This window comes from Zophobas morio, unplaced genomic scaffold (assembly GCF_036711695.1).
Source record: "Zophobas morio isolate AGI-343-1 ecotype UQ-CSIRO unplaced genomic scaffold, CSIRO_AGI_Zmor_V1 ptg000017l, whole genome shotgun sequence".
Taxonomy (NCBI): Eukaryota; Metazoa; Arthropoda; class Insecta; order Coleoptera; family Tenebrionidae; genus Zophobas; species Zophobas morio.
In genome coordinates, this window is record NW_026972122.1 from 14400799 (window position 1) to 14416739 (window position 15941).

Consider the following 15941-nt stretch of genomic DNA (forward strand, 5'->3'; position numbering starts at 1 on the left):
ATGGAAAATTTGTATTATTATGATACATTCGAATTTCAATAACACTCAAAATATTGTACGAAATGAAGGTGAAGTCTGAAGTGCTTGTGAAAAACAAAATCCATGTATTAATTGAGAATTTACAAAGAGCATATATTTTGGTACTACAATTTACCTTTTCAAAAATTTAATGTGAATTTTGATTTTATATTTCGCAAGCATTTCACAACAGTGTAACATGTAATATAATACTGATAATAATTCTTCAGCTTCATAGGTAAGTTACTTATTTGACTGATTTAATTTGACCACTTAAAACTGAAAAGAAATACCTCAGTAACAAACACTACGCCAATAACAATCTTGTTGTTTTATTTATTGATGGTCCATAATTTTGTAATTATAAAAAAAAGTTTCATTAACTTTATTTCTGAACAAAGTGTTTCTGCCATTAATTATCATCGTAAAGGAACCATTATTACTTTTTTCATGATACCAGCACAACTTCTGAATATGTTATTTAAAAAATGTATATCCAAAAATTGCCAACATGAGGTAGAGATCAGTAGTGAGAAATTTTTGCTTACGAAACAAAAGTAAATCGGAATTACTAACACGTAAATTAACACTGTTTTATTTAACGCTGTGTAATTTTAAACAAATTCAGTTGGAACAACCAGATTGGAGATAACACCATCTCAAGTAACAGCACAAGTTGGAAGTATTGTTACGTTCACTTGTAAGTACGAAAGTATGGAAACGTTGCGTGTCACATTCCGTGACAATGGAGATCCGGTCAGTTGTGGAGTTTCGGAGAGTGGAAGTCCAACATGCCATTTTGTAGTTAAAGATTGTTACGAGCATCGTTTACAATGTGTTATAGAGAACCTGGACGGTACAGTAATAGGCTCGATTACTTCATTGGTAAATCCAGGTTCGAAATATATTCAGAAATATAGAGTAGAGAAGTATCCTCCTTCCAAGTATAAAGTTCTTTAAATGCTGGAAATAAATAGACTGAAATACTTGGAAATAGTTTTAAAGTTCTTGAAGAAGAGTTTCTTCTTTAAGTACTTTGAGTGGGTACTTTCCAGCAGATCCGTCAGAGAGCTTCTTGTTTTATAGTGTTCATCGTTTTGGTAGTGGTTCCGTTAGGTTACAGTACTTTCAATGTCAATCTGTCTTAATAATGTTATAACTTGTGGTCGTTGTGGCACTAACATTACTAGTATTTAATGTATTTAACCATACATACAACGTTAAGTTTAATGCCTACAGGTTCTTACTAATTTGTACGTTGTAGATGCGAATAGCACCACTACTACACCGGGACCATGGGTTTCAACTGCAGCACCACCCACAATAGAAATCACAATTGCGCCTCCTCCAAGAATTGAAATCCTTAAAGTCGGTAGTACCGTCAGATTTAACTGTTCGGCAAGATCTTTGGTTGATAGAAGACCAATTAGACTACACTGGACCAAGGACGGTGCCAATCTTCCCTCTCATGCTGTCGATGATGGAAGAGGAATATTGGTTATAACCGACCTAAGAGTTTCTGACTCCGGACGATACATTTGTGAGGCATTCGATGGATACGTCGTAGAATCTAAAGACATCGTCATCACTGTTGGACGTAAGTATTGACTATAGGCTCGTACTTGTTCCAAGTATAGCAATTGTTTTCCCCCTTATCATGCTTGCTTAGAATTGCTTCCAAAAGCATTGAATCAGACAGGTAACTATCTTAACTTTTTTTCTTCAAATTCCTTATGTTTGCGCTGTTTTTTCTTTTTAATACTATACAGTTATTTTTCTGAAAATAAGTAGTAAATCACAACTGAGAACGCTCCTACTATTAACATAAGAAAGAAGGCACCATTATTTTGGCACAGACGACAGTTTTGAGTATTCGTAGTTCTCATTATAACTCTGTGGTATTTTTGTTTTAAACGTTAATTTTAAAAAATGACAGTAAATTTTGACACGTTTCCGACACTTTTAACTTTGTCAAATATTACTGCCTACTATATTAGAATCGCGAAACAGGAATAATGGTACCGTAAAAGCCACATGCGCAGCTTGCGCTAGAGTTGTACGTATTTACACTTTAAAATAAAATTAAGAGAACTGTCAAAAACACCCGCCACATTGAAAGTGAATTGTATGCAGAAAGGTTGATTTTATTGAAAAAATAAAAAAACTACTACGAGCCCTAACAACTAAATGTTCGGACAAACTAACCGGAGCGTTCAAAAACCACTATTTATGAATTAATTTTTATTATCAAATCACATAAAAATAGGAAGCTAAGATTTCAAAGAATAGTTTTTAATAAAAAAGTTGAATGTTTTACTTTACATAGAATTTTAATTCAACTATGACTGTGGATTTTTCAGAAAAAGTGAATACACTTTGGCAACTAATTATTCGGACAAATAAATAAAAAAATTAATTTTCACTAAGTAGGGGGTGTGAATTGTTTGATTGTTAATAAATATCATTCTCCTCTTCCTGCTTTACCTAACTGTGTTGTAAGATCCATAGACCATTAACAAAATGGTTCGTGGACGTCCACTTGAAAAATCATTACGTGCACTTATTGTAAAGAAGTATTGCCAAGGTAAAAAAATTCGGGAAATTAGTGAAGAACTGAATTTAGCAAAGTCCACTGTAGCGGATATAATCTCACATTATCGCGAAACTGGTGGACTAGACGTTAAAGGAAAAAGTTCAGGAAGACCGAAATTAGTTTCAGAAAGAAGTCAAAGGCTCCTTGTAAAACTTTGTAAAAAAAATCGAAGAAACACATTGCGGGACATAACAGCACAATCGACGGATGAAATAGGGCATAAGCTGTCACGAGAATGTTGTAGGAAATGGATTCACAAGTCAGGATTAAGTTTTTATAACGTAATTTTTAAGTTTTTGGTTTACATTTGTTCCACCGTGCCGTTACAGGCCAAAGAAAAACCTTTAATAACGGCAAATCAAAAGAAAAATAGGTACAACTGGGCAAAGTCTAAGCTGGCATGGACCATGGAAGATTGGTCAAAGGTCATTTTTAGTGACGAGTCAAAATTTGATGTGTGCGTGGGAGATTTGCGGAGAAGAGTGATAAGATCAAAAAGTGAAGCGTTCAATAAAGACTGTTTAAAACGAACTGTAAAGTTTCCTAGAGGAATAATGGTGTGGGGATGCATGTCAGCTAAAGGGTTGGGGAATTATGAATTGGTGGAAACGACTATTAACGTCATGAAATACCAACAAATTTTAGAAAACAGTTTGTTGCCCTCTGTTGAAAAACTGTATCCGGACAACGATTATATTTTTCAACAGGACGGTGCATCATGTCATACCGCAAAAAGTACTAAGAAATGGTTTGGGGATCATGGTATAAGAGTCCTTTCATGGTCTGAGAACAGCCCTGACTTAAATGTCATTGAGACACTTTGGCACGACATAAAATCCGTTTTGCGCAACAACCCCCAACGAACACTCTTAGGTTTAAAAGCAAAAATCGACGAAGTTTGGGCAAGTTTTACTCCTGAATACTGCAGAAGTCTTGTAAGTACTATGCCTGCAAGGATACGCGCAGTAATCAAAGCAAAAGGAGATGTTGCACCATACTAAGTAAAAAAAAATACTCATGTCCGAATATTTAGTTGCCAAGTTTATTCGTTCATACCAGCTTCTTGTTGTGTTATAATTTTGTTAAGTTAATAATATTACAATTTTTGTTGAGAATATTGCATTAAAGATACCTACTTATATATTACTCTAGTTTTGTTTTTGTAAAATACATTTTTTTTCATTAAATTACATTTTTTGTATAAAAGAATACGTGTCCGAACATTTAGTTGTTAGGGCTCGTAGAGTAGGAATCAGCCGCAGCACTCGACGAGACCTGGAGTTGCAATTGTAGAATACATTCTAAAATCGACTTCAAAACACACGTTTTACAACTAAAAGGAACTGTAGGTTCGTTGTTATTATTGCATGTGAGTAATATTCTAGAATATGAACTTGTTCTTTATGAACTAATTTAATGATGATTTTATGGAATGATTTTTAATCAACTCAGTTCATCAAGACGATTCAGAAGCTTCCATTATATTCTTATGTTTTATGAAAGCTCTCAAAATATGTATCTGTATATGTTTCCGCAAGCCATAGCTACCGTTTCAGTGTCACATTATTGTCTAAGCAAAATATTCTTGTAGCTTCTGAACCTGAAGCGCCGAGAGTAGTCATAACTCCTCCATTTGTGGACGTGCAAGAGGGTCAGTTGATACAAATTCAATGCGCTGCTACTGGCACCCCTGAACCATCTTTGCGTTTAATCAGGCTCGATGGCGAACAATTGAATCCCGATGTAAGCACTAGACAATAATGTTAAAAAACTATTTATTAGTTGTGTATAAATGTAGCATATCTTCCAAAATGGTCTCTTCCGCATTCCACAAGCACGTAGATCAGATCAAGGTCCCTACCAATGCATTGCTACCAACACGGCCGGAACCCACACTTCTAACGTAGATATATATGTTCGAGAAAATACTGACGGTGGCGTTGCAACGGTGGAAATATCACCACCCTTCCACGAAGGTCCAAGTGGCGAAACATTCTCTCTAAGATGCCAATCAAACAGAGCAGTTGATCTGCGATGGTCCCGTCAAAACGGCCGTCCACTTCCGTATAGTTTCGTTGCAAGCGGTGATGTTCTAACAGCTCACTCTCCCAAACCTGAAGACTCTGGTATATATGTGTGCACAGCAGTTACTCCAAGCGGATATACAGTAACAGGGACAGCAGAGGTCAGAATACACGAGTCTCAAAGGTAATTATAGTTTGATTGCAAGGTGAACAAACTTACTGTTTGTATTTCAGCAACTCCCCACCAACCGCTAAGGTCTCTCCTGAGCGCGTTCTAATTGCTCAAGGTTCATCTACTGAACTTCACTGCGAAGCCGCTGGATCTCCGACACCGACCGTTAAATGGACCCGAGTGGGATCAGAATTCCCTTCACATATAATGCAATCAGGGTCAACTCTTTATATCAGAAACGCCCAAGTTGAGGATAGAGGTGTTTATGTATGCATAACCTCCAACAGTCTTGGCTTAGCTCAAGCTTCTTCTATTGTCGAAGTAAATCGCCTCGAAGCTCCTATCTTGTCACTCCATCCAAGCGCTTCGCAAACCATAACTGCTGGCAACAGTGCTATTCTGGTTTGTCGAGCGGAGGCTGGTATTCCATCTCCCGTAATTACTTGGTCTAGAAGTGATGGTAGACCGCTGAGTTCGCACATAGAAAGAATGGCGGACGGATCGTTAAGGTTCACGCAGATCACACCAGAAGAAAGTGGCGAATACGTTTGTACAGGTGAAAATGAAGCAGGAAGAGAAACTGCCATCGCTAACATCATCGTACAAGTTAGTCCTACAGTCTGGACCGTGCCTAATGAAGATATTGTAATGAGACGACAGGGTGAATACATTAGACTTGAATGTCATGCATCTGGTCAACCCGCACCTACAATTCAGTGGAGAAGAATAGATCAAAGAGTGGCTTAGTAAGTTACGCTTTTAAAAATTCTTTTATTCACTAGTATTACTAGAATAGATTTTTTTGCTGACGAATTATACACTGTCGTTATATACGTTATAGTAGTGGACTACCAGAAAGTATACTATCCAGAAATACAGCCATTCTAGAAATAGCCAGATTTGCTTCACAAGATCAAGGCTTGTACCTCTGTGAAGCCCGTAATGATGCTGGAGTCGCAGAAAAACGTGTTCAGCTGGCCATCCATAGTGTACCGAGCCGCGGAGATATAGTGGGTAAGTGGGAGATTGTTTTGTAGATCCGTTATAACGTGTAGTAATTTTGTAAAACACGAAATATCGACATTTAGCTTCATGCAAGAATTTTAACTAATTTTGAACACATGCTTAAGATGTACATACACCTACTTAAGTACAATACAACTAAATCTACCATTAAACATTAGTAAATTACTAATGTTTATTTAACTTTACTGTTTATGAAAAACTGTTAAAACTTCTGAAAGTCAAGGGCAAGACCTAATTTCTAATATTTATTACTCATATTAGCGTATCCGTAATAGACAATAATAATAATAATTAATAGTCTACTGCAAAATTTAAAATTTTATCTTTATAGTCTGATGCACAAAAAAATACTGGATAAGCGCTCCGTTAACGAAGAGCACGATCGTCAATTTAGAAATTCTGTTTTTTTTTTCGTTTTCAATCTTATGTTCTCATTGTAAAGATTTATATGATGTTAAGTAACTTCATTTTCGTATAAAATATCGTAATAGAATTTTTTTCTTTCCAGACACTGAAAGCGAACATTTATTTAACTTTTTGGCAAAAATTAACTTGGAACAGATTTTTATTTTTACAATACAAAATGAACTTCAGTGGTTTTTAATGCAATTGAGCTTTTCATATCTTCAGTACAGTTTTAGAACTCAGTTTAATGTTTTTGTATCAAAGTATCTCTACACATTTCGATTGTCTCCAACATGTAGCATTATCTTTCGATATATCTATATTTGCTGGTGGTGGTACCACTAACGCTTTATCACTTACTAGTATTTTTAAATGTAGGTATTCAAAATTTGTAGGTTCTGTGTAGATTTTTTATTAAATGTATTTGTTTTTTGTTTCATTTTTGCTTACTACTAACTGGGGGACAGGTAACCCTAATGGACCAGGTAAGTGCAGACATTAACGTGAAAATACACATTTTTTTAACCTCAGAAATTTCATTACTATAGATTTTTTTACTGGTGTTAAAATAACTGTATGTAACTTTTTTTTTCTTACTTAGGTGAAGACTCAACTGGTACAAACGAGGTCATTCCTGAAGGTGGTTATAAAACAACCGACCATCGCCCGTCTGGCCCATCAAATCCATCGCGACCACCAGTACACAGCTACGATGAAACATTCACTGCCCCTGTTGGTACCCGAGCCGAACTACGATGCCAAGTCAATAACAATAATGGTAATTCAAATGTTAACCAGAATTTCTGAAAATTCATATGTTTCCCCTAGATTCTGAAGCTCCGTATGTCACCTGGACCCGCAGTGACAATTCTTCATTACCAAGTGATGCGTTTGTTAGAAGTGGAACTCTTTACATTGATAACGTACAACCCACCGCAACGGGCGAGTACCGCTGCTTGGGAACTGATCGGTACACTGGACGAGTCGTATTTTCAGTCGTTGCCCATCTGGAAGTTATCTGTAAGTTAACAGACCGTCGCTGCGTACATAACATGTATTTTTTGCTATCTATTCAAGAGCTTCTTCCCAGTTTTTGTTTCGTTCTATTGGTTAAGTAGTATATGTAATTACGATTTCTTTGTTACATTCAGCCGAGGAAGACATATGTGCAATTCTAGGTACTGTGTTTTCACCGGTGTTTTATCAGCTTTCATAGAAAGAATTTTAGTGGAGCAGAAACAGTACACCAGTTTTAACAGTGTTCCTTTTTAATGTAGCCAGTTTTGGCTACACACTAAGTACTATTGCTGTTAGGAAAGCGAGAAAATGACTTAACTTCTCTGTTCACACGAGCCCCTAACCTGTATTCATTTTTTTTTTCTCTTAGTTATTCTAAGGTTCCGGGAACTATAGCTATAAAACTATAAAATTTAACGTGAACATCTCTGTAACCACTTTAATAAATGTACCATATAAATGTAGCAGTTAAATACTTGATGTTAACATTGAATATTAAATTTATACTGTCAAAAATAATTGGTGGGAAGCAGGGTTGGTTTTTGATACCTCTGTGGCTCGCAACAGTTTTGCTAATGGATTGAGACCTGGAACTATGAAAAACTACATATTTCAGTTCATATATTTACATAACACCGCTTCTGAAAGATTATCAAAGAAAAATTGCTACATTACCTTACAAATCCGACAAGTGTACGATTAGAAAAAGTTCGGTGTAGAACAGTCTTTCTTTCACTGTAATGTAAGCTCATTATTCAGATTTCCAGTTTGCATCAAATTAACAAGATATAATACTTTTAGGCCTTTCTAGTGAACTTTTGAATTACTCCGGTCAATGTCCGAAGTAAAGATGAAATAATTTCTTGTAATCATAGTCAACCTGCTTTTCCTAACAGCAACTAGACATTTTTTTTTCAATACGTAGATATTCACCAGCGTTTTCAGACATAATTTCAGACAGTAGGGACGATAGTCGGAAATCTGTGTGTTATTTTGTCAATCATTGCCCGAAATATATTATTTTAGGAGGGAAAATCTGCAACAAATTCTACTCCACTACTTAATATTTTTGTTTTTTTGGCTAGTTAGATAGTTTTGGTGACGCATGTTGGTTTGTCTTGTTTAAATGGTGACATTTTAACGAAACCAAGGTCAATCAAAAATTACCTTATAATGTTCCAGCCCCTCCAAGAATCACACTGACGCCGCCGCGGCAAGTTGTTCGTCCTGGTGACAACGCACACATCCAATGTAGCGCTACCGGTCAACAACCAATCACCATCCGATGGGTACCCGTCAAGCGTACCTTCCCAGCCACGGTTACAACTCGCGAAGGTTTGCTTCAATTCAATAACATTCAGCTAAGTGACGCCGGACGATACCGTTGTACTGCCGTTAATAGTGCTGGTGAAGCTGATGCTGTAGCTGATGTAATCGTCGAAGGTACTGATTATCAAAGCACGAAAAATGTATCCTACTTTCAAGTTTTTGCAGAAAATATTCACAGACCTACTCTGACTGCTGAGAACCGCCAGCAAACAGCTCCACAGGGTTCGTCTATAACACTGCGTTGCCGAGCTCAAGATACCAATGTTATTAACAACATCCGATGGTTCCGAGAGCAACTTCCTCTTCCAGATCACTCAAGAGTATCCGGAGAATATCTATATATAACTAATATACAACCACAAGACGAAGGACGCTACTATTGCGAAATTCCGACAGATGGCGGTTCCTCGAGTGATTATATCGACGTACGGGTAACAAGTAAGTTATCTGTTAGATTTTATTGTTTCGTTTTCATTTCTGCAAAAGCCAGCTCAGAATTCTCCTCGAATTTTCTTGGAGTCATTCACTTATTTCTGTGTTGGTCATTTTGTTTTTACTGTGAAGACTTTAGTTTAATAATTGCATGGTTGGTCAGATGAACAATGGTTTTGTGCACAAGATCAATGGCAATGTAGGAACGGTGTATGCATTTCGCAGTCTCAGCTTTGTAATGGCATCAATGACTGTGGTGATTACAATGACGAAGAAGACTGCAATCCCAGGATACGACGGGGTTTGTTTTGCTTTCTGTTTTTAGCCCTTCGTGTCGTCAGTGGCCATGTAGAGGGTGCTATTCGGTGTCATAATGGGGTTTTGTGTAGTTCAAAGATTTATCAAAAGGTTGTAAACGACGTCTCAGACTTCACCATCGGGTAACTCACCTTCATTTCAAATCAGTATAGACACGCCACAGACTAATACATGGGGTTTGAAAAATGACGAGAAACGGCAAAAATAGCCCTCAGGACTGTTTTTGGAACTCTAGTAATTACAAAAGAAACATTTAAGAACATTTTGTGTATGGGAAATAAGATACATTAAATGCAGTTTTTTCGATACAAACTGCTTTTATTATATCTCTTTTCCGACCTTTTCTTTTTTAAAAAAAAACGTGTCATGATTTCCATAACAACGACTAGGCAAGCTAGCAAGAAACTACTCTAAGTATGCAGTTACACGTATACAACATACACAATTTAGGAAAAGACGCACCCTAACGAATCACAAAAAATTGGATTATCTATATATAAATAGGATTATGTACGTCATTCTAACTTATTTATTAGAGTGGTATGACTTGGTGCCACGGTTTTGTACCCTAAAAAAAAATGGGTCATGTTAAGAATGAATTTAACAACTTAAGCAACCTGATTAGTAACTGTCTCTGATATGTTCTAAGTGCTGATTTTGTCGTTATCTTGTTTGTAATATTCACAATCATTCAAAAGAGCACCCTCTTGAGTAACAAAAAATATACCAAACGTACAACAAAGTACAACAAATAATGCTTTTTTCTTTGTATATAGGTATTTTTAATACAAAACGCACCAAGCTTCGTATGTGTTTATATCCAACTTTTGTGTGAAGTTTGAGATCTCTTGGTCTTGGTATTTTCTAATCTATAAGCTTTTCTATAAGTCTTTTGAACTTTGTATTTTCCTACGACAACTTCCGTCGGCGAAGTTGTTGAACACACTGCTTTTTATGTACTGTATTATATGGTACTAATATGTGACGTCTCTCAATATATGTATGTATATCAAACTAATAAACTACTGGGGAACTGTTAGATGTGATTCATAGTTCAGCAGACTAGATGTATGGCACCTAATTTTCAGTTTGAAGAGTCTACATTCAGTGATCACTAATTTATTATTCGATAGGACCCTCCTCAGTAACGGTACCACCACCAACACTCCACATATCACCGCCCGAACGCACCTATAGAATAGGAGAACATATCGACATTAATTGTCAGTCCAGTGAACCTGGTGTTATAACAACATGGTCAAAACCTTCTGGGTGGTTCCAAAACAATGTACAAAGCGCTGGAGGCACTCTAAGAATTACGTCTCTAAAACCAGAAAATGCAGGAACGTATCGATGCGAAGCCACAGGTCGTGAAGGTGTTTACCATAAAGATTACCACATTGACGTAGATCGCGATATTAACGATGAAGCTCCACTTGAAATTAAAACAGCACCTGTAGGTTCCAGTATTATAATGGAATGTAAAACTGACCTAGCACCACCTGTCGATTATACGTGGACCAGACAAGGAAGGAGTATACCAGATTATATCGATACACACAGCGTAAGCATTCCCGTGCATTTAACAACTACATTATAATTGTCTTCTTTTTTTAACAGAGAAGTCTTCAGTTGAACGATGTCAGTAGTTCAGATGCTGGTGTATACACTTGCACACAAAGTGATGGCAGGAGGAAGATCGACACCACTACTGTTTTCACTGTCACAGGAATTGTTCCACACTTCACTCAAGCTCCTGTTAGTTACATCGCTCTGAATACCCTCCCCGATCCCTACATTCAGTTTAACTTTGAAATATCATTCAAACCCCAAAATAGTGACGGTACGGTATTTAGCATTAACAAAAGTTTTGCACTCATCGCTGCTTTCTTCCAGGTCTTATCCTTTATAACGGAAACAAAGGCAATAACAGAACTGCCGATTTTATTTCTCTTTCATTGGTGAATGGGGTACCCGAATTTCGTTTTAATCTTGGTGGTGGTGTAACAATTGTTAAAGCTGATCGTCCAGTGTCTTTGAACGAATGGCACACCATCAAAATCGTTCGATACAGAAAGAAAGGTAATGTTTCCAACCTCCATTACATAATTAGGATATCTAATTTTTCATCTTTCTTTCAGTGACCATGTTTGTTGATGGAGCCGATCCGTTTATTGGAAATACCGAAGGAAAATACGTAGGCCTGGATCTTTCCGGAAACCTGTATCTTGGAGGTGTTCCTAACTTCAATGAAATTTCACCAGATGTTGGCGTCTACAATGGCTTCGTGGGTTGTATAAGTCGCTTCAAGGTCGGTTACAATCACCAGGACATCGTCAAATTGGCTGTAGCAAAAGAAGGCATCACCACTTGTGAAACTTGCTCCCATAATAAATGCAAAAATAGAGGTGTTTGTCAGGAGGCGTTATCTCTTGAGGGCTACAACTGCATTTGTACACCCGGATACAGTGGACCTACTTGCCAGAAGTTGAAAGGAGAGGCATGCTCACCATGTAAGTTAATGTTTTCGTAATTGTGGTTTTTAATATTTTTTGCATTGTGTTTTCTATTTTATTTGCTTTCTTAAAAGTTGTTCAAAGTTTTTAGACCAAATTTCCCTCGCGTGTAAAGCACAACCAATTTTGCATGTCACTTAAGCATATTTTAGAATACAGATTTATTTACCTACTTATTTTTCGCAAAGATAAACATTTTACTACATGCAATACAACGCTGCTGTATGAGTTTATAAGTTAAACTTGATACGTTATTTTCAAAATAATAGAAGAAAATAGGTGGACTTTCGCTAAACATATTGAAAACACAAATAAAATTATAGTAAAACCTCGTTTCAAACCAGATTTTTTCGTGACTAATGATTTTAGTTTGTTGTAATGTCATCCATTTCTTTCGTTTTTTTTTTTTCGAATGGATGAATACAAATTTATTAACTTTGTGTCGTCACTAAAATAGTGTAAATGTGCTAAAACAAATTTAAACAAGTCCTTAAATAAATTTGTAAAATTTCATTCTGTTGATATTTTTATAACAACTTTACATGTTAAAATGAAATTAGTAGTGAATTACTAAACCAGATAAGTGAACATCCTCTGTTGTATATTTCAAGTGAGATTTTCTTAGTAATATTTTCTGATTGCGCCATGAACTTTCTAATGGGAACAAATATAACCATTTGTGTAACAGTAATAGGAACAGTACTGTAGTGAAATTTGTTTTAATATTACGTAGACTATTTTTGATTTTACTAATCAACAAAATCAACAATATTTTTAAGACTTCATTTATGGATATATTATCAAAACGCAAAAAACACTGCGTCCCAAAGCATATTTTTGGCAAACATTTGTTAAAGAAATTTTTGGAATGACGTCATTAACTTCCTATATGAGATGAATAAATAAATCACTCCATATGTAGGTTGTAAGACAAGCTACCAAATTTAAACCCGTCATCAAATTGTTGGTGGCCAGCGAAATTACGATGTGGAAGTAAATAAAGTTTGAACGCTATTCTAAACAAATTTGTTATTCATCTCAAAAATTTGTTTGATAAACGCCATTTAAGTTTTATAAAATACTTCTGTACATGTGGTTTATGAATCCCCCTTAATTTTGCTTATTCTTTTTATTGTTTAACCCTTCTTCTTTAGACACTTGTTAACGAAGCTATGAAAATTTGACTCGTAGAATTGTGACAAAGCGATCGCTTTGCATATGAAAAGCCACAGGTTCGACCCCCGTCTCATTTCCAACTTTTGTTATTGGCCAAATCAAGAACGCTTCATCACATTTTCCCAAATATACATCGATTCTGCATATCGCAAGTGTGTCACTGAGTACAATTCGATTTGTTTTGACAATTCTGATAGTAAGTGATTAATTAGGTAATATTTTCCACATTCTGGCGTTTGTAGATTCGAAAAATTCGTTGAAGAACAACATAAGTAAATGTTACTTTTCAAGCTTTTTATATTTCAGAACTCATAAAACTCGACAAAATAAGATTTGCAGCTGAAAGTTGATGGTTTTCCTGATATATTGAAAGAAAAAATGTTACTTTCCAACCTTTTTCGTGTGTTTTCCAGAGTTTCTGGCTCCCAATAGGCCCGAAAATACCAAGGAAAACAATCAAATTTTAGCTAGAAATCTTATTTTTGTTGAATTTTATGAGTCTTGAAGTATATGTATTTCGACTTGTGTTGACAATTCTGGTCGTCATGACGCAGTTGCGATATGCAGATTTTTTTGTGTTTTCTACGTTTCCGGCAGGTTACAGACCCGTAAATTTTAGCTAGAAATCTTGAAAATTTGAGAATACAGTACTGTTATTAGTATTACACTACATCTAGAATGCTTCTTTAGTTGTCTACTCTTGTCTTTATTAAAAGATGTAGAATTATATATAAAAAAATTATATCATTTGCAGAAAAATTTTTCGAACAAGCTTTATTTGTTGAAGTCTACTTCAGGGGCGAGGGAAGTTCTGTCTAAATAACCTTAGACCAATTTTGTTATACCGACTTAGATCGAGTTGATTTTCCCATTCCTTCTCCCTTGTTGTAATAAGCATAACCTTGCCATTAACAATAACGGTATTTCTCTCAGATACCTGCGGAACTGGCCGTTGCATTGACAACGACAACGGTTTTGACTGCCTTTGCCCAATGGGCCGCTTAGGACGTAGGTGCGAAAGAGAAGTGACCATCAACGAACCAGCATTCAGCAACGGCGCATACATTGCATATCCAACACCCAAAGCACCACGACGCCTCAAAGCATCGTTAAAATTCAAACCAACTGACACCCGTGACGGAATTTTGCTTTATTGTGCTGAGACAGACGAAGGCCACGGAGACTTTGTCAGTTTGGCAGTAAGGGATCGCCATGTAGAATTCATTTTGAACGTAGGTGGTCGTCCGATTGTGATCCGAAGCGAAAAAGAACTGAAACCTGGAGATTGGCATATTTTGACAGCCAGTCGTAGTGTCAGCGAAGGACGGCTGATTGTCGATGGCGAAACCTCATTCGGAAGCTCTCCCGGTAACCACAAAGTACTCAATCTCCTGACACCGTTGTATGTTGGTGGCTATGACAGTGAAAATATGAAGATTAATGATCGTGTAGGAGTGCACAACAGTTTTAGTGGCTGCATTTCAGAGGTTTGTTTATGTGATAGTGTTGTTCGGTGTTAACTTACCAAATTTTTAGATCAATGTTTCTGGTCTTGATTTGGATATAATCAGGTCGGCACAAGATTCCGCCAACGTTATGGAATGCAGTAATCTTAGCAACGAAATCGATAATAACATTGAATACGCTCATGAAGAGGTGCCACCAACACCACCATCTACACCTTATGATCGTAGAAGAACTGGATGCTCGAATAGTCCATGCAGAAATGGTGGTCAGTGTTATCCCTTGTCGCCTACGGACTACAAATGTAATTGCGTGCCTGGATATATGTGAGTAATACAACACTTGAGGTTTTTTTACTAACTTTTCTGATATAGCGGAAAAGATTGCGAAATAGAAGAAAACGTCTGTGACCAAAGATTACCATGTCAAAATGGAGGCACTTGCTATGGTAACGCCACCGGATATGAATGTAGCTGTCCACTTGGTTTCTTTGGAGTCAACTGCGAACAGCGTAAGTTGAAAATATTGTTCTTGTGGAAGTAAGGAAAAATGTCACGGCCTGAGTGGGATTCGAAATCACGTCTCCTACTTGCCGCTTGGGCGTCCTAACCACTAAAAGGTCAGGGATCGTGATATCTCTCCTCACTTTCTACGTATTTTGTGCCGCCGCATTATGTTTTTGACGCTATAGGTGCGTAAACGAATTTTAGAGTCAATGGAATGTTCAAGAACCAACTTCAAAATTTAGATTTTCAGAGGTCCAAAGGGGTACAGGAAAATAATTTGTTGTTATCCACTTCCACAATTCACTTCGTCGATGATGATGTGACGATATTGTGATACACGATTTTTACTTTTAATTTCCTCTCATGGGTATAGATGCAAAACATCATTAAGTTATTTTCCAAAGAAACATCAATAGTAATCTATTCAGAAACTGACAGAGGTCGTTAAGTTTAAGACAATGATTAAATTAAGTAAAATCAAAAATTAAACAATACATGAATGAAATCTTTGATGCGTATGTTTTTTGACAAATGTGTGCGCCCTTCGTAAATATCCTAAACATTGGTACGCGACTTGATAGTTAAATAACGTTAATAGTGTTATCTAAAAATTTTCTGTTCTTTGTGACAGTACTTGTAACTATCGAAATCGGGATAACATTTGCCTTGCCATTAGATTTATGTGTGCAAAAATTCAGTGATAAACCAAGAAAGAACTATAGCAAGTACTTCAAAGCGTTATTGTTCGGTACCCCAGTGCAATAGCTATGACACAAGATTCTGAAAATTGAAAAATCTGTCTCCAAGTATATTAATGTGTGTAGTAAACATTTTTTGTCCAGTAATTTTATTCCATCAGGTGATATTAACTTCTTTTTATTAATCTGCTTACCGATACTGCTAATAAATTACAACTGATCAAAAATGAAAGCAATTTACCTAATG

At 36.4% G+C, this 15941-nt stretch overlaps 1 protein-coding gene across 1 annotated transcript in view; it reads left to right on the forward strand.

The window, feature by feature from the left end:
- The window catches only part of LOC135130624 (basement membrane-specific heparan sulfate proteoglycan core protein-like), a 323417-nt gene that overhangs the window by 299843 nt on the left and 7633 nt on the right, over positions 1-15941 (forward strand). Inside the window, exons 47-64 of the mRNA XM_064058025.1 lie at positions 1283-1615; positions 4203-4354; positions 4410-4819; positions 4870-5553; positions 5649-5821; positions 6706-6723; positions 6840-7016; positions 7067-7258; positions 8438-8698; positions 8750-9022; positions 9180-9317; positions 10468-10898; positions 10955-11177; positions 11231-11416; positions 11476-11847; positions 13960-14513; positions 14563-14816; positions 14865-15001. Of these exons, the coding sequence (XP_063914095.1) occupies positions 1283-1615; positions 4203-4354; positions 4410-4819; positions 4870-5553; positions 5649-5821; positions 6706-6723; positions 6840-7016; positions 7067-7258; positions 8438-8698; positions 8750-9022; positions 9180-9317; positions 10468-10898; positions 10955-11177; positions 11231-11416; positions 11476-11847; positions 13960-14513; positions 14563-14816; positions 14865-15001 (4968 nt within the window). The remainder of the gene's footprint in view (positions 1-1282; positions 1616-4202; positions 4355-4409; positions 4820-4869; positions 5554-5648; positions 5822-6705; positions 6724-6839; positions 7017-7066; positions 7259-8437; positions 8699-8749; positions 9023-9179; positions 9318-10467; positions 10899-10954; positions 11178-11230; positions 11417-11475; positions 11848-13959; positions 14514-14562; positions 14817-14864; positions 15002-15941) is intronic.